Here is a 19550-nt window from a genome sequence, read left to right as displayed (position 1 = left end):
TAGTTACGAGAATTTTCGTTTATCACTTTGAGACAATCCGTAACTTCCTTTCTCTTATAAAGTTTCCCTTCAACTCCGTTGAAAACTGAGCATCAAACAGGAGACGAACGATTTGTTCGCACACATAAGCAGGGTGCGAATATAATGATGGAATAGTCGAGTCCTGTCTACTATATAGTAAGATGGATACGACATTGAAATAGAAAGAGAAGGCTGTATATAAGCATTTTCTGTCCTTGTTTAATCAGGCATGCACACTAGTGGACACTGACGGCGCTCGTTTACCGTTGTTACATATTTCCGGTACAAGTACGCGGGCATTAGAGAAGGACGGAACGGTCTCTCTCTTTATCCCTATATCGCGTTTTTAGTTCGCTCACGCGCTCTGTACTTATATCTATTAGATTTCCACCATAAGCAGCGGCCGTGCAGTGACTTACAAAAGTTTCGAACTCGCGGACGTTTAATCACGTTCCCTACTCCGAAGGGGTAAGTACAAAGTTGCTCGTCTCAGTACTCTTGTTAGAAGTTTTATCATCTTTTTCATTTCGTGGTTACAAGCTTTTCCAGGAAATTCTTATCGTTTTACAAGAGCTGTGGGACACAATGACGTCAGCTATCGATCATATACGCGAATTTGTTGTAAATTAATTAGGAGAATATCTGGAGTTCTTTATCGTTGCCAGCTGTAAAATATTAGAATTTTTCATTTATAATTCTCATATTTTCGACTCTTCCGTTGCCAAGACCACCTTGAAAGATTTTTGGTATGTTCCATCAGCCTTGTTAAAAGTGTGCCCATTGGTTAGCTATATTGATTTTAAAAATCAATACGTATATCAAGTTTATTATCTCACAGAAACAAAGAAATTCGTTTTATTAATGAATTTTCGATGTTTCTTCTCAGTTTCCTTTAGCATCGAACGAAGAACATTATATGATCAAACGTTTCATCGTTCAGATCATATTTCGTTTAAAAAGATTGAAATTGATATTGAGATAAAATCAAAAAGTATCCGTTGTTCTCGAACATTCTAGTATTCCTTCGCCGCCCGGGAGAAAGACAGGTATGAAGAAAGAGGATATTTTTTTTATTAACTTTTTAATATTGATATTTCGACAAATATTGACGTGTGCAGTGAGAAAATCAAGTGAAATTTTGAATAATATCGTTTTAATAATTTGTGAAACGAATTAGTTTGGTTTTTTCCATTTTTATTAGGTTCCGTCAGTGCTGATTGACGCGCCACTCCAGTTTCCATTTCCGTTTCTCGAAATTTCCCACGTCCTTAGTCTTTGGGACTCTTTGCCCAGGTAACCGCATTGCTTCTGGGTACGTCTCACCGTTCGGGTCTCTCGAGCTTTCGGTGTCAGTTGTTACCGTTGAAGGAAGAGAAGCTGGTGACGGATATTATCGAATAAATCGTTTATTCTGGAAAAGTTCGAGTAAGTTCGTTCTGTTTGAATAAATCAAGACATAGATCAATTTTTATCGTATCATCGTGATTCGCCATGTCGTACGTTTGGTTTCGGGATACCATATGTTTTTAATTTTGTACTTTTAATTTGACATTTTACGCCTATAATCGTGACAGGAAGATACTTTCAATGAATTATAAATATTTTAAATTATAAATTATAAATATTTGTTATAAATTACAATCATACTACGGGGAAAAGTGAAACATATGTTTTCTTGTGGAACATGTGATAGTAAATTATTCGAAGCATAATAATGCTTAATTAAACATCTATACGGTAACATTTGCGGACGAATATTGGGGTAATATTATCGCGTCGCTTTAATCTGGCATTTAATGCTTTGATTGCGGTCTTTGAAATGGCATCACAGATGCTGGTATAATATCACACGAAAAAGGAAGGACCAGTGGTTGATGTTGCAAGTGCACCAGTGCGTTGCAGCCATCGGGGGTGGCTTTGACGCCGGTGCCGAGGAGAGGCGCAGAACGTGTTCGATCGACCCGCGAACGCAGCCCGTGCTCATACTGTGACAGAGTTCGTTTCAGTTAGTCTCAGTCGCTGTTTGCCCGTCGACAGCGTATAGTCGCGCCGGCCAACGATTATTTTTTCTTTTTTTGTTTCTCGATAATTCTCTCGCAACACTCGTTCTATACGTACACCATCAGTTTATCGCGTGATCATTGTTCCCGCTTCCCCTACCTTGTCACGTTCTTCAAAGAAGATTTCCCTTCAGTTTTTTGTTGTTTGGGGAAAATTCATCGCTCGGACACATGGATTTATCGACACGACGGTTTATCGAGGCATCAGCGTGATGTGCTTTTCAAGTTTCATATTTTCTCTATGATACTTTCTAAGGAGAATTTAGAATTCGGAAGATATCAATTTCCAGGAAATATAGGTCTTTATGAGATAGATCGATAGGTTTGAATTTAATTAACTCTCTTATAATTGGTATTTCAATTTTTTAATTCCTTAAATTCAGCTTTCTTTATGCTGTTAGACGATATAACGCGGGCATTTTATGATATATCGAATATATTCGTATATATTTTACTTTATACATTCGATAAATTTCCTTGGTTGGCCGGCCTGCAACCCACATACGGCACTTAATAAAAATTTGTTTCGTTAGAGGTCGGTGTTTGTTCATCTTCGTCATAAAAATGTCATGACGTCATATCATATCACAAGGGTTCTTCTGAAAGCTAGATATTCGATAACAAGATTAATGGTTTTCGGTAGCTTGCAATGTCAAGCTTTGAACTGGCGGGATCGCCTTGCTGTCAAATCGTCATTCAGCAGCGACCATATTCTTTAACTACGTTCAAGACGTATATCGCGCTACAGAAACCATCAAAGGAGGATTTAAATTTGCAAGTTAGTTGCCTCTTAGAAACGAGACAGTTGGTTGTTACTTGTTATCCGTAGTTGGTAGTTGTTCTCCTTAGTCGCCGCATATTATAGAGACGACATTCATAGTCACCAGTTGCCTTCGCTAATAGTTTCTTGTTGTCTGTAGTTAGTTCTCGTCATCGCTATGTATTCCATCAACCACGTAAAATTTAACATATAGGATTTTATTCTTTTTTATTCTTTCTGTAGAAAGATTCTTTAAGTAATATGAATTTAAGTAACTATCTTATGATACAATAAAGTGGAAAAACGATTATTTTACGTAACGTAATTTTTTAAAGAACTTTGAATTTAAAGGATTCACAGATAGATATCTTAAACGTAATTAAACCCTCCATATCGTAACAAATTAAAAGAAATTGCGCAAGAAAGTACAAATACATTTAATGCATAAAACATATATTTAAAATCCAAATGTAGGCGTTGACGCGTGCGTGCTACATGTTCGAAACATTCGTTACATCCGCGATAAAATTTGTAACGACGAAGAAGCTTAACATATGGTGTGCTTCAAGACGACAGCAAAAAGTGTTGGCGGATTTTTCGAAATTTCTTCCATTCTTAATAAAAATATATTGTATAAATATAGTAGGATTTTTCAAATTTAAATAGTTATAATGATTTGAAACTTTACAATCGTACGGTTCTGTTTTATCCTTTGAATATACCTGTCATTTTCATATCTCCTTTTAACTAAACTAAATATTTAGAAATCCTATAATTTGTACACTTCTATTTGTGAATAAGATCGATGAAATTAAAGCGTAACTATGCTTTCAATAATGGCTTCGATGTATTGCTCACCATTATGGCGGATTAACGTCTCTAAGTGATCGACCTTAATCACTAAATGGCAGCCGCGATTCAGTGGTAGAGCCTTACACATGACGGACATTGCAAGCGCTTCTAAGACGTCTATTGTGAAACGTTTCCAATAGCATCGGTTACGACGACGGTGAAATCCGAATAGAAATATATATCGCGTATCGCTTCAGCCTGACATGTCTTAAAATAGAATCACAATTTTTCGTTCTTTAAAAAAACAAAAAAAGTCTATAAAAATTATATGCAAATAAAATAGATAAATGGATAAATGGTTGTACAAATGTATAAAACAGATATTACAAATATACGTAAATAAATTATATATTTATAAATTGTTTGTTTAAATATCTGTTTGTTTAAATAAATAAAAGGGATATTTACGACTTACAATGAACGTAGTCCTATTTTTAGTTTTAAACAAAGCAAAAACGGATAACAACTTTTTAAAATGTAAAACTCAACGCAACAGTGGTTTTTTTTAATTAATCAATAACGTTCAAAGTTAATTAATTTAGAGTGGTTTGTACATTTTGTATGCTCGCCGTATTTTAACGTTTGATGTGTAACGTTTGATGTAGTACTTGATGCCCGAAAAATCGAAAAACAATTAAATTTGATCGTTTCGTCGAATTTACAAGTGTGTATATTCGTGTGAAATCCTATGTGCTTGTGTATGCTGATGTGAAAGGCGGTAATATATTTTTCTTTTTTCGATTATTGTTGTCAACTTTTGTGTGGAATAAATCAATTCCGTGAATAGAAGTGCAATCAATACAGCTTACTATGAAATGATAGCACAACAACAGTACATATCGCCATTGACGTCAGCTTCACAAAATTTCTCGAATATCGAGGTTGTCCATTTGGGTTAAGAATTTATTTCCACAAATATTGCCACAAGCACGAATATCTTATGGAAATCCACTGTATTTCCACTGTAATTTTTAATAATCAGATTCCATATCGTATGCTACGATTCGAGGAAAATCCGCAGCTAATTATTATCTTTGCTGCCTTTAAATACCATAAATAGTCGTCCGTAAATTTTAAAAGATTTTCTGTGCCATACTTATATTGTGTATTTTAGTCTTAAGGTGCGGGTCGTGTTCAATTAATTGAAAGTGATGAAACTGTAATGGGTCACGATAGTCAAATATTAAAAATGGTCTCGTTGGCTACATTTAAAATCTTTACGAGATATATATGCATAGTACGTTGCTACTAGCAACGGGTAGCGATGAGCAATAGAGAACAGTAGCTTCCTTATCTCGTCGTGATTATGTACATACCAGTAATGCACAGTACTCGTACTGAATATCTTACAACATCTACATAGATTTTCAGATTTGTTTCGAATATTACCAGCATAACCATGATAGTAGAATTCTGTTACAGTATTAATTCTATAGTGCCGTTATGCATAATACAGCCCTAAAATGTTTCTACAAATATACGAATATTTTCGTCAGCTACTATATTCCAACCATGGCTTATTATGAAAGGAAATATATAACGAAATTACTTGTTTTTTTTTTTTAGACTAAATTAGTTTAATTTGAATAATTTTAGTAATTGTGTAGGATCGAACAACAACTTATCATTAGCTTCACTCGAGACTTGATTGCACGTAGCAACGTAATTGCGTTGGAACTGAGGGTAGAAAACAATGTCAACCGTTAGACGCGTCTGTCTGGCGAATGTGTAACGCGTGAATAATAGATGCCGGCAATCACGTGAACCCTACTTATAGCTGTTTCGGCTTATATCGTAGCATTCAACCTAGGGTATAACGATAAGGATCATTAAAAGTTCAAAGAAGTTCGGCTGATCAGCCTCATTTTGTTCCATTTTTTAATCAAGCGATGAATCGACAAATTGTACAGATTTCGATGGTTATCACAGTTCTCTGGGAATTTTAAAGCGCGGTTCGTCGAATTTAGTCGGATTGGCTACAGACTCTTTTACGAGCAGCTTGAAACTCGATCTAGTTTCGAGAAAATGAAAAATTCGTTTTATCTCTTTGTTTCCCTGTTCCTTCCTTCCTCTTTTCTTTGCTTTTTACATTGCGTTAAGACCGGCTAAATAATATTGATTGCCATGGACGTTGGCTGGTTTAAAATCACTGACATCGACGATAACAAAAGTAAGTTTGATGATCATTTATCTGAGCCGGTGTTATTCGACTTGAGCTCTGCACATTTGTTAATATTATTCTAGTAGGGATGAGATACTACAAATTTTAAATAACTTTGATTAAAATTATATTATAAAAATTATATTACATTAACGTTTAGAAGTCAATAAAGTGGAAAGAATTACGCGAGATAATGTAAATATAAATTATATTACAAGGAAACTAGGTAATTAATTAATAGGAAACTAGCTAGGTAATTTGAAACATTCTGGCTAAAATTGCATTCTTTCAAAGTTAGGACGTACAGTATTTACAAAGTAGATTAAGTATCAAATGGGATACTTAAGAAAATTCATGTTATCATTCTTTAGTAAACATTTTCAGGTAATAGCCTTCTGCAAAAGCTGCTTTACGTTACGTTAACGTATTCATTATTAATATTAATCATATTGTTCTTATCTCCTAGGGGCATAACAATCCATTTTTATATTGTGTTAAAGCTAAATTTCTATTAGATTGTCGCAAAATTTTCTTTCGTTTTATAAAGAAATGATAGATACACAACATTTTTTCTTTTATGTTATTTTATATTAAATTGGAGAAAGGTGGATCGCACATAATTCAATAAAATAATATAAAGCAAAAAATATCGTACATCTATCATTTCTTTATAAAACGAAAGAAACATTTCGAACAACCTAATATTTCTCTCCAACGACACTTCTACGATGTTAAAATATTTGACAAAAATATTTGATAAAAATATTAAGAAATTCTAATATTGATTTAAACGTATCGATTTATTTACTTTTCGCTGCCAGAAATTGTTAATTATGATTTCCACTTAAAAGCGTATTTCATATTATGAGGATAAATGATCAAATTCATCTCTAATATACACGTTAGAGAGTCATTTATAGCTGCAATCCTGTTTACCGCTCATATTCCTGGAACTCGATAATTCACTAGGCGATTGCTTTAACCGTGCAGAATACATCCATAAATAATTAATCGCTATTAATGTTCCATCGACTTTTGAAAATCCCTGATGTGATCTATTTCACTTAATGAGAATACGTGTAAAGTGAGGTTATTGCTTGATTATCTTTAGTCGAATAAATCGAGTGATTCAAATTATAATGCGGAAGAAAGTCAAAACTATGTATATTATTTTTTTCAATTTTTATGTATCATTTGACGGAAGGAAATTTGGTAAGTAAGGTTCACCTTTTTTAATGTCAATGATTTTGAGATATGTTATTAAGCTCCAAATTCTAAGCAATCTTCTATATATATATATATATATATATATATATAACATACGTTTAATAGCCAAAGTTCAACTACCAAGTATACGCAAAGCTTTTATTTTCAATTTATGCGATACCACTATGTTTCATGAATTTATTTGCTAACGGTATTGAAACAAATAACAAGCAGAGGACGAACTATCCGTGAACTGTTTTGCCAACGAGTACGCTTCCAATATTTTCTGTTTGAGAAAACACACTTGTTGCTGTTGCAACTCCAAATATTTTTACAGCCGACGCTTTTGCCATGAATCATCGGCTAACATATAAAATAAAGAAAAGCCATAGTTGATTGTAATGGAAATTTAGAAAACCTCAAACTCGATATAGAAGGGAAAAATAAAGGAAAGGAAGGGAGAGATAATTGGAAGCTTGGGGCCAGGTTTAATTCACTGAAACCAGGCTGCTTGTGTCATCACGAAACAGAATTGCCAGTACGTCATTTCTGTGCTCCCGTCCTCGTAAAAACGGTTTCACTCGTTAAGAAAAAACGAATAGGCGGTGAAGAGAGAAAAAAGCAGACAGAGAGCGCTTTTAAAAAGCTGACGAAGCGTGCGTTGCCACAACGAGACACACGGTGCTATTTGTCGTTTTAAATTGCGCCGCAACTTGTTTTTGAGATCTTTGCTAGAGACACGTGAAAACACGTTGGAAGTATATTTCTTGTTTTTGTGGAATTTAGCTGGAAAATGAAAAATAACGTAAAACATGTACTTACGACTTACAGAGTAATCGAATGTATACACTATAATAACCAGCGATTTAAGGCTTTAAAAGATCGAAAGAAAAGAAAAGAAAAGAAGAAAGATAATATGTTGTGGCAGTCTAACTCGATCTAAGGAAATAGAGAGGGAGGGGGGGGGCAAAGCTTGTTAATCTGGAAAGAATACAAGCATCAATTTCAAGCACTTATAGGGAATCAAGCGGGCTTGTTAAGGTCGTAAGTTGGACAATTATCCCGTGTTAGGTTCAATCAGCTTAGTCTTACACAAAATTGATCCAATCATGTGAAAACAAATGTATTCTGATTTTTGTCGCAGATATTTCTGGTCTACGCACTCCAGTGCCCGCACAACTTATATTAAAACACCTGATTTTCCCATTCTACAGCAACAAATTTCCTGATCCTTTACAACCATGAAGGACTTGTATGCGAAAATACTTGCTACGATCATCTGTTTGCAGACTATTTTCGTCACTATCTTCCCGTTAGGGGCTGGTAAGTTGATACTGATTAATTATACCATCGAAATTCTATATAATGGCTACGAAAAATATTTGCATCATTACCCTCATTTCCTAACGAAGCGCGTTTTTTTACCAAGTTTTATATTTCATTTCATAGTATCAAATCCCTGTAGTTACACGAAAGTATTAAATGATAGGAAATTTGATATACACGAATTTAATTAATTAATAAGTTAGTCGATATACAGCCATTATTATTTCATGTGAAATATTACAACGTCAAAAACTTAACGTTCTTGTACGTACAGTATTAATCACAAATTGTAAGAATGTTTACTGATAAGCAAAATAGATAATATGGAAAACGCAGACGTATGGAAAGAGAATTCCTGACATTAGACAGGAATACGGGATTGCACGAAATATTTTATGGTATGTCTAACATGGAGAATATATGCGGCGAAGTACGAAAAATTCATCCTGAGATATGTATACGACCTACGCGGTACGGGACGTGTTATAAATGGTTTCCGCCACTCAGCCGTATTTGAATTTGTGAACACGATCGAACAAATGACGCGACAATTATTAATTGCCGTCTCTGCCTTAGTAACGATTCGCGTTGGAACGAGGTCGAATCGTTCCGATTCCACGCGCGATTAACAAATAATTACAGTGGACATCAATTACTTGGATGACCTTCGTCATTTCAGCTTAAAACGATTAATTTGATCAAACCAAGCAATTATTTCAATTAATACAATCTGCACTTTAAATTCGCACGTCTTGTGTATACACACCGGGCCAGAGAAAAGTTTTCATTCGTTCGAGTAGAACCTTCGTAGTCCTTGAGGACGCGTGTCGCTTCTCGTGTACCTAAAGTTTCGCTCAAATTAACCGATTTATTTGAATTCGATCGAGTGAAAACCTCTTTGTCACCGTGAGTTTGTTACTTAATTGATACTCTTAGATGCCCTTTGCTTTCAATCTCTTACATCCATTCTTAATTAGTCAAGTCGTTTGACTTTTGACAAGTATTTTGAAACCATTTTACTAACACGAACCTACTTTTTTACTTGAGATTATCCGCTATTTTTATTCAAATGTATATGTACGTATATACACTTTTGAATTTTAAACGAACCTTCTATTATACCTATATCCTTTAAGTGCCGTTTTAAGTTTCAAGAGACTTTAACTCGGATAGCTCGACTTGGAGTTCTAACGTATACTGTGAAGCACACTTGCGAAGTAAAACAGCAAACACGATATAAAAACTTTTTCCCCATGTAAGAAATCGAATAACCTATTTCAACGGTGCTTTAATCTCATCGATGAAGCATCGATGCAACGAAGAAGCATCGTGATAGCCGCAATGCGGATCCGTTGAACAAAAATTTCCTGGTACGGTCGTTTTCGTAATGTTATTAACCGTTTTAGTGTCGGATGTTTCAAGACTCCGTATCGGTTTGTGCTATGCAGCGCGATAGCGCTTCGTTTATTTATTTGCCAGGAGTACCGATCGACGCGATCGCGCTGCCCTTTTTCATCCTGTTTTTTTCATCGAAATATACCGTTCGACGTGCTCGCGCTTCATTTATGCTCTGCGTTTCGTTTGCGTGATAACATTCTATAATGCAGGATTTGGTTTTCCGATTCAAGAGGTAATTTTTTATATTGGTTTTTTTTTTTTTATTTGGTTTATGATTATTTGAAAAACAAGTAATTACGAGAGGAAACTCTGATATGACTCGCGACGAGCACGCTTGAGCGCGTTGCGAATTAATGATCGTGGCCATACATCGTGGCACAATTTACCACCGTACGCGAATAGAGCGATCACGCTGCGTGGCGTTAAAACGGTTAGCGTAACTGCGCGTACGATTGTCGAGTGGCAAAGATATTGACGCTGGTAATCGTTTTCAGCGGCTTTAGGAAAACACTGTACTGATTTCGAAGGAGAAGTTGTCTCGCATGGAATGACGTATGTGCCGGGACCATCGGTTTGCAACGTCTGCTTCTGTTACCATTCGGAGCCAAAATGGTGCCGGGCTATCTTCTGTTCACCTCCTTTTGTAAGTATATGCTCATTCTAAGAGCAACCAGCTTAACACAACCATGAGAAACTAAAGTACACCGTTAACGCTTGCATGCTGGTCGTTAAAACACATGCTGCGCGAATAGGGTACACAGCGATTCATTTAACTCGCCTTGAATTAGTTTTAGAAAGACAAACATGGACAGGGATAATTTTTGTCACGAGCCGTTCAATTTATTCGTTCATTAGAACGAATTAATTTACACCTGCTGAGATCGCGATTGATGTGACAAATTCGAAATCTTGTTCCATATAAATATTTTTAAACAAGCACGTCGTAAGCTTTGTATATTTTTTAATCGCAACGAAACTGTTCAGAGAAATGCTGAAATTATTAATTAGAAAAGGAGATTTCTACGCATCGTTGTAAAAGTGTCAGGGAAAATATTCGTGAAACAGTTACGTTGTTACAGGTTCTACAAGAAGAAATATCGAAAATCACGTTCCACTTATTCAGTTGCACGTGTAAAAGGTATCTTGCGTTCGCGCAAAAAATCTCTGAAGGATACATGCTTTATAATAATTGGAGTGTCGAAGTTGTTACGCGGATCGGCGTACACGTACCTTTTAATGAAACTAGGTTACTCATTCGTTATTCGTTCCTAATTTTCAGCTTCACGATTTTTACGCAATAAAATTTTATACACCTGTTCGGTTTATAAATGATTCAATTCAAATTTAACAGAATTAAAGTTGAAATAATCATTTGTGCTTCATTAAAAGGTTATTTCAGCATCTCGTTTTAATATTTTTATTGGTAATATTTTGTTAATCGTTATATTTAAATGGAGTTTTTCAAAGGAGAGACATTTTAAGGTAGGAAATGGACATACATTTATAATAAGAATTCAGAAGAAAGAATATTTCATACAGAAAGAATTATTCCGTATGTATAAATAACTACGCTATGAATTTTATATGTATCGGATATTCCTTCTGGTTAATGTATCTGATGTTTTTTTCACGCGAGGTAGCGTATATTTGCATCTATATGTCTCTTCGTTTCTCAGTAGTAAAACTTAGCATTCATGCGGCTGATAAGTAGTTACGCATTGACAACGAGAAACATAAAATGAGTAAGAAGCATGAGACATTCTATAAGAAAAATAAAGTTGTTTTTATCTTTCATTGCATATTCGTCAGAATATTGTTAATAAATATTTAAGTTAAGATTTCAGTTGAAATAAATACATAGGATTAGACATTTATTTATATATGTATCTATGAACGCATTTGACATAAAATTTTGATAACGACTAAAATTATATATTCTGATATTAAATTAATTTAATGAGAATAAAAAACTAATTTTTTTAAACAAGATTTTGTATAAAGTTATATTTATTAGGAAAAGTTCGTTCATCCCTTTATAATATCATAGGATTAGACTCATAGCTGTGTAAATCATTTCATGGAATAGTATATGTGTGCGTGTGTGTTCTAAGTTTTTATCATAAAAATGCTAAATGTACTAGGAGACGTTTTTAAAAATTCATAAATTTTTCTTCATCAAACATATCAATCGTTATATTGAAAAGTTAATTATCTTTTATTTGTTTCGAGCTGCACATTGATTGAGACATTCGTGTTGGTTATAATTGCGAATTTAACGCAGTTAAACGAAGTTGTTTGAATCCCTTGCGAGCATGTAAATATATCGTCGAATTAATAGGTCAATTACTTGAGGTTGGAATTGAAAGAAAGGGAAAGGTGGAGGAGAAGTCTTGCGTTTGAATGCGGGACACTTTTAAAGCCCACAGTTCGCTGAAATTGCCAGAGAATTCAATTAAATGGCAAATTAAACCATTGAACTGAATCTGTTTCCAATCGCGAGCTTAGAAGTTCTATCCTTTGAATTTTTATATCAGTCAACTTTCTTTTTGTACGTACGGTAACGAATATAATTCATGAATTAATGAAGTATGTAATTGGATGAAAGTTCTTCTTCCTGGATTCAGTATAGACTAAGAAAAATTATATAATAACGAAATTATCAACTTAAAATTGATAGAGTGTATAGCTTTTTTTTTTTTTTTTTTTTTTTTTTTTTTTTTTTTTTTTTTTGCGTGAGGAGGGGAAAATGCTGTTACGCATACCCAGTGATGCGGATCACTGGGTTATGTGGGACTCGGGCGGATGTTGTTGCCATACCCACTAAAAACCCCTCCTCCTTTTTCCTTTGCTTTGAGGACAGACAACCCCGGTAAAACCTGTCGGCAGTCATCAGGTTGTCCTTTCATGCCCCGTTGTATCTTCTTCTTCGGGCAGTTATTCTGTATATTCTGTATTGCTCTCGTTTTCTTCTCAGCTAGTTCGGAATACTGGGCTGATCTCCTTCTGTGGTTCTTTGTTGTCTTGTATCTCTGCCTTCACTGCTCCGAGTAGTTGTTGTTGCTCTCGTTCTCCTCCTTGCCTCCTTCAAGGCCTTCGTTGTCACCCTCCTGTGAGACATGACGGTCTTGCGAAATTGCCTGAATTTATCCCAGCTCTCGTTCTTGGCGGTCACCGTGGCGATCAGATTGTCCACGTCTATCTTCTCGCCAAGAGCGTTCTCCAGCTCAATCCTTCTGTCCGTTCACTTCGGGCACGTGAACAGGGCGTGCTCTGCATCGTCGTTAGGGTCTCCACAGTCGAGACAGTTGCTGTCGCTGCTCTTGCCAATCCTCTTTCTATAGACACCAAAACTCCTGTAGAGGTGGCCGTGTGTGCGTTATATATTTATTGGACGTGCGTGATAGTTGTAGTAGTTGGGCCTGGTCCGCTGTAATTGTCACTGGGGGCTGTAGATGTCGCTGCCGTCGTCCGACACTAGTTAGTGTCGAGTGGTGGTATTTGGCTTGTCGAGTGCCGCCACACTCCCATACCCGGTTAACAGCTGCATGGTGTGATGATCGATGTCCATCTTCTTTTTGGTAAATAGCAGCGCACTCGGTATTAATTTCCTTGCGCCTCCAGTTCCTCCATTTCCCTGCGCTTTCAGCTCGTTGCCGTCATCCGCGCCGATCCTGGTCTTATGGATCTTGTTCCTCTCGTAAGTCTCTCCGAGCATCTTTATCTTTATGTAGATCGGGAGATTCCCGGTCAACGCGCAAAGTGCCGCGTGGGAGACGGTACGGTATGCCGTCGTTGTTATGCACAGGGCCGTTCGTTGTGCCCGTTTCAGCTTCTTCCTGTTCTTATCGGTATTCGCTAAGCTAATTCTTCTTTCTGAACCCATACTGCCTCCGATGGAACGGGTCCGTTCCGATGCATCTCTCGATGATCTTCTTAAAGCATTTTTCCCAGATCTTGCTCATGGCTGGGAGTATGCTTATCGGCCGGTACGCGATCCTTTCCCGGCTTCCTTAGCAGTATTACTCTGGCCGTCTTCCAGCAGTCTGGTTCCAGCTTGCTTCCAGCTCCTGCTTCCAGCAGTCCAGGAGTCTTCCATCGACTCCTGCAGCCTTCTTGGTGTTCATTCTTCCGGCGGCATCGACGACATCGCCTTCGCCGATGACGACGCTGAAGCTGATGCCTTCTTCTTCTTCGGTCTCTGCCTCTTCGCGGCCCTCGTAATGGGAGGGTCCGTGTCCCATGGTGAATAGCCTCTGTAGGACTGCTTCCACCATGTCGATCGGCATGTCGTTGCTTGGTTTCTTGCTTTTGCATCTCTTCATGACTGTGCGATAGGGTTTGCCTTCTTGCTTTTCTGTATGGATGGAAACGCGTTCGAAAAGTAGAACGGAGTAATTAGCGATGCACGATCCCAGGCTGGTGAATATTTTTCCATCGGGAGAAGTCAGGTCGAGCGATACAAGATTTATATGCTCGTTCTGCCAGTTATTTCAACGTCTGTTACGCGATAGAAAATGAACATAAATGAATAATAAATGTATTACAGCCATAAAGATTGCTTGATGTACGCCACCGTTTTTCCCCTATTTCTCCGATACAATTTTCCTTCTTTTTTTTTCTTTGCGAAACACTTTACTAATCGCGAGAAATTGTATTGCCGCCTGGTACGTATTCGAATTATCCTCAATTATTCTCGGTTGTTTCCGTTTCCTTTGGATTTACATAAGTACTCGTTTGATGTACGTGCAGAGTGAGATAATAACTATTAACAGCTATAAAATAAGAAGCGAAAATACGTTGAAACTCGATTTCTAGATTCGCGAGACTTTGCAGAGCTTCGAAACTCTCGTGTTTCAAACCTAATAAAAAGTTGTAGAGGGAGAATTACATTGCGAGATCTGTTAAGGAAAATCGTATCGTTGTAATAGGATTATTTCAGCGAGGGAAATTCCGTGTTGCGTGTAACGCGTTGCAAAGCCATGAGCTTTCTTTCGGGTTAATATACATAATCGCCTTATCGAACTTTCCATCTCACACGTGAATTTTGCATTTCAATCTTCTTACTTGCAGTCCAGTCCAGTTCAGTTTAGTGTGACTAAGCTAAATGTTTTATAGAGAGACGTACAACTCTATGAAGGGGAGATCAATAAATTGGGTTATCTTTAAATCACTGACAATTATTTCATCGACACGATTTCACCGGCAGCGAATTCACCGGCAATGTCTATCAAAGTTTATTTACCGATACACCGAGTGAAATCACCACAATCATTTCACCAATATTCTCCTTTGTCGATAATTATCATGCTTGCCACTACATGTTATCGTTGATTATATGTCTTTATTTACACATTCGTTTACGCGCATAACGAGATAAACGAAGAAACGAAAATGTTATGTTGTCATGATGTATTGTTAAATTACTAATTAACACGAGTTATATATCTACCTACATGAAAGCTTCTAAATATCAATTATAATTCATGAAAGCACGCAAGCTATTTTGCTATGCACAAATAGAATTATAAGGAAATGTTACGTGCTAATGATTTAACGAAATCTATTCCTCTGTACATTTGACATTTCTGTATTATTACTTGTGTACTTTCTGCTCTTGTTTACGTCATCGGAAGTAAAAATACGTTAAGCGAATCAGCTGATCTATTTGAGCGATTCAATGGCTCGGTCTTCTCTTATGCGACTACCAAGTAGAAGATAAGTTCTTCTAGATAAGTTATATAACATTTTATAACATCCAAATTAACTATTTTTTTTCTTTTTCTTTTTCTTTTTCTTTTTCTTTTTTTTTTTTACCTGGGGGAAATCCGCTCGGACACGAAGCCACTTCTTAAGTGTCGTGGTAGTGAACATCCAAATTAACTGGGGCACTAATTAGCTGAAGCTTCTAGTCAAACCAGGTATCAGTCTTTGTACGCAAAGGCATTCATTACAATCGTTTAAAGTTTGAAGAAACACCGTTACAAATTCGTGATATAAGAGAAAGCGATTCAAAACTCGGATTCATTTGTTGGAACGACGCCGTGGGCAAAAGTACATAATGGAAAACTTTCTTCCAAGACCAATTGATAGCGCTGACGTAATTAAAATGTGACGATATTGCCAGCGACGTTTCTCCAAATAGACGACTAACTTATTTACGAATTGCCGTAACACGATTGCCGCTGGTAATACGGTTAGTAATCACTTTATTGAATTTTCGCTTGGCGTGATATCGTCGAGTTCCTAGAGAGATTCTTCTCCCTTGTAAAACTATGTTTCTGCAACGACTGTATTTGTTGAATTGCCGTTCGTGAACAAGTCCTTCTCTTTATTACGTGTAATTGATTCTTCTTTTTAAGTTTTAAATTACATTGGTAATTTTCTATAATTTATTACTCGAATATGGTAATTTTTTCTTAAAAAGTTTGCTTTTTCTACAATTATTTTACTACAAAACCCATCAAAAACATGATGTATGTATGTATATATACTCTCAAATATTATCGGTTTATTCTCAAGCTATAGTTCAATTTCGGAAATTGCCAATTAAAATCATAAAAAAAAAAAAAAAAAAAACACACACACACACACACACAGAAAGTTCGTTAAAATATGCGATTTTCCAATCAAGATATAGAATTTATTCGAGTAATATAGATTACAGTAGCGATGGTGACGGCAACGATGAATGGACTGATTCTTCGTGCGAAAATAAATTGGAAGCGCAGAACGATGCATTGTTTCAGGGAATATCGATTTTCAAGCATGGTTTTAAAGTACGTGTGCGCGTGACTAGATTTGTTAATTAATGCCGCTCCCAGATTTTCAATATATAAATGTGACACCTACATATCTTTAAGCTTAAAACAATTGGACTAACAATTTCGTTAAATTTAAATCAATATTTATCTTTTTAAACGCAACAATATTTTTAATGACAACTTCACGTGTAAATCGAGTACATACATATTCGATCGTTCTTGAAAACCTGATTCTCTGCGAAGAGAAAAAATCCTTGAATAAAGATTTGATCTACGTTTTATATGCTACGTTTTACATCCACCTCTTTTCAGATATACCTCTCTATTTAAAATCATAGATCGTCACACTCTATAGGTATTTCCTTGAAAAGATTAAAGTCGTTCTGTATAAAAGCCAATTCAAAGGGGAAGGAAATTCTGCGAAAAATTCTTTCAGATTTGCCTATGTTTGAGCTCGAATCAAAGCAATCCTGTATAATAGGATAGGATGATAGGATGATTCTGTATTATTCCTTGTGTACTTTCTGTTCCTGTTATTTACAATAGGATGATTATGCGTTTAACTTCTCATAGAATCTCTCTGATTCCGTATGATATCATCAATGTTTTTGAAATATGTTATTGATGTCGTAACGTCAACCGTTTCCATTGCAAATTCAATTTTGAATCGCAATTTCCATGTTTGCGTGGCAAAAGCGTAAAATCGATAACGCACGCAAACATGTCTTCTTTGCTAATGGCGTACTATAAATATAAATATTTGAATAAATATTGCGAATTTCATATTGCTAAAAGATTTATACTATTTGTTCGTAAATAATCGTCGGATCTATATTTAAGTTGAAACTGCTGATGAAATTTTGTTTCATAGCACAAATTATTCTTCCCGAAATGTACGTTTAGTGTTATAATATATTTGACCAATGGTTCTCAAATACTAGTTTTGCAAAGGCAATGGTTGAATTGGAGCAATTCTTTTTTCTTTCATTCTTTGAATGACCTGGATTTTCGAGTAGTCTAGTGACGATTGATCCGTACAATTAATCGATTTCTTTTTATTACAGAGCTGCAAGAAATTCCGCATTGGACGCCGATGTTGCGAGTTCCAGTGCGTGGATGAGGTTGACACAGGCTATTGGTTTGGATCTGATGTGGTTATTGTGAATCGTTCATCTAAACTTGAAAAACATAGTGTATTATGGATGCTGAGTTTAGTGATAGTAATTGTAGTATTTTAATTTCTCAATAAAGATTCCGATGGCGCTGTGGACAAAATTCGTAGCTTATAAACATCAACGATTAGTTTCAGCCATCGGGAAAAGAAGTAGTGTATGTATGTAGTGTGTTAACGAAGTAGTAAAACGTAGTGTAAAGAAAGTAGTGTAAAAGTAAAGTAGTGTAAAATTAGTAGTAGTATGTAATTCGCACAAAAAAGTAGATATTAGTATTGATGTTATTGTATTCCATATTTGACCTTAAAATATGAATAAAATCTAATCAGTCTAAGTATTAATGAAATTTCAAACATTTTTTCTAAAAGAACGCAACTCTCCTTTCTAATGAGCACTATATGATGCAATAGAAAAACAATTTGACACTGAAAATTGTGGTCAAGATCAATTTTGCGCTACACTTATTTAACCAATTTTCATCAAATCGAAGGTGTAGAATGGCTTGAAAAAAAAACCGCGATAAATACTTTTTTGACACTTTGTACAAAGGTGTATATCAATGTGTATATCTATACACATACTCTGTATGTGCATATCCGTGGAATATATATCCGTTTTTCGAAGCAAAATGTTATCTACCTGTTCAAAAGGGCAAAGCAAAAACACTACATAGAGGGTTTGTTACTGTTGACACTCTGTATTTCCGTGCGCAAAGTATCCAACCAGATATCGAGGAACAGCTTTCAGGGAACGAGATCGAATGTTTATTGAACATACCTATTTGATCGAATATATTTAGCAGCGGACTCAATTTTAATTACAATTTTAATTACATTAAACATTTTGCTCATTGATGACCTTACCTTAATTTTTTTCTCCTTCCTCACTTTCATCTCCTATGCGAGTGACACAGCAAGATTGATAGTAATAAGCGATTTCATTAAAACACAATCTCCTTTTCCATTTGATGAACACGATACGAGACGAGGGAATGATTTAGGAACACGACTTTCGAGCGGTTTCAACAACTATTAAGTTTCATTTATAGCAACAAACACTGCCAAAAACGTAATTAATAAGATTCGCGTAGGTGCCGTAGATGACGTAGATGAAAAAACGTAGACCAACGTAATAAACGTAAATGACGAAATTATGTATTAATTTATTTTAACGCGTTAAAATTACGCTAATGACAGTTGCTCCGTTCTATTTGTTCATATATTTAAGCCCTATATGCAACAAAGTGAATGTAGCATCTGCAAGCGTGTTAATTGGACAACGACGAATTTCGTTTCGCAAATACGGACACGTGAAACATTTTGAAGTTACGCGGACGCGAGAGTAATTCGTTCCCTTAAATTGCTCAATTTCCATTTCTTTCGCCATGTATATTCGAGTACTGCATTTGAATTGCAGAGCAGTCGGAAGTAACGGCGCACGTCGTTGATATATCGACAGGAACATGAATTCTTTTTTCATACGATGAATACTTTTTTCATCGACTTGTTAAACCGAATCAAGTTTTCAAATCCAATCATTTAATTTCATCGTTTTACATCGAACGTTTCAATCTTTTTTCTTTTAAATACCTTACCTATATTTCATCTCGTTGAATATTCCATATTTTTAATGCTACTACCACTTATTGGTAATTACAAATATGTAATTATCGTTCTAAAGTTAGAAATTCGAAATAACATTCGTCAGTATATGATTCTACGTTTTATATAGAGTAGTAAAAATGATACAATGAGTTTCGTTAAATAACCAATAAAAATTTTTGTTCCTTTTTCTTTTTCTTTTTTCTTTTCTTTTCTTTTTTTTTCTTTCTTT

The 19550-nt window shown here is 35.6% G+C and overlaps 1 protein-coding gene and 1 long non-coding RNA gene across 4 annotated transcripts in view; both read left to right on the top strand.

Moving 5' to 3' along the window:
- The first annotated feature begins 447 nt into the window (after positions 1–447).
- On the top strand, positions 448–18054 carry LOC125387067. 3 transcript variants are annotated; one of them, XM_048414237.1, is made up of 4 exons: positions 448–489; positions 8205–8383; positions 10279–10427; positions 17610–18054. In XM_048414237.1, the coding sequence occupies exons 2-4, from the start codon at positions 8302–8304 to the stop codon at positions 17781–17783; spliced, it is 405 nt and encodes a 134-aa protein (XP_048270194.1). In that variant the 5' UTR covers positions 448–489; positions 8205–8301; the 3' UTR covers positions 17784–18054. The 3 variants fall into 3 exon arrangements, with proteins under 3 accessions (XP_048270194.1, XP_048270192.1, XP_048270193.1); XM_048414235.1 differs by lacking the exon at positions 448–489 and adding an exon at positions 1299–1446; XM_048414236.1 differs by lacking the exon at positions 448–489 and adding an exon at positions 7299–8104.
- LOC125387102 overlaps positions 1622–19550 on the top strand; it is a 29378-nt gene continuing 11449 nt past the window's right edge. The window contains exon 1 of the long non-coding RNA XR_007227664.1: positions 1622–2295. This is a non-coding gene — a long non-coding RNA (uncharacterized LOC125387102). The remainder of the gene's footprint in view (positions 2296–19550) is intronic.

Source organism: Bombus terrestris, unplaced genomic scaffold, assembly GCF_910591885.1.
Source record: "Bombus terrestris unplaced genomic scaffold, iyBomTerr1.2, whole genome shotgun sequence".
In the NCBI taxonomy this organism is placed as follows: Eukaryota; Metazoa; Arthropoda; class Insecta; order Hymenoptera; family Apidae; genus Bombus; species Bombus terrestris.
Note: the sequence above shows the minus strand (reverse complement) of the source record. Positions and strands in the feature narration are given on the sequence as shown.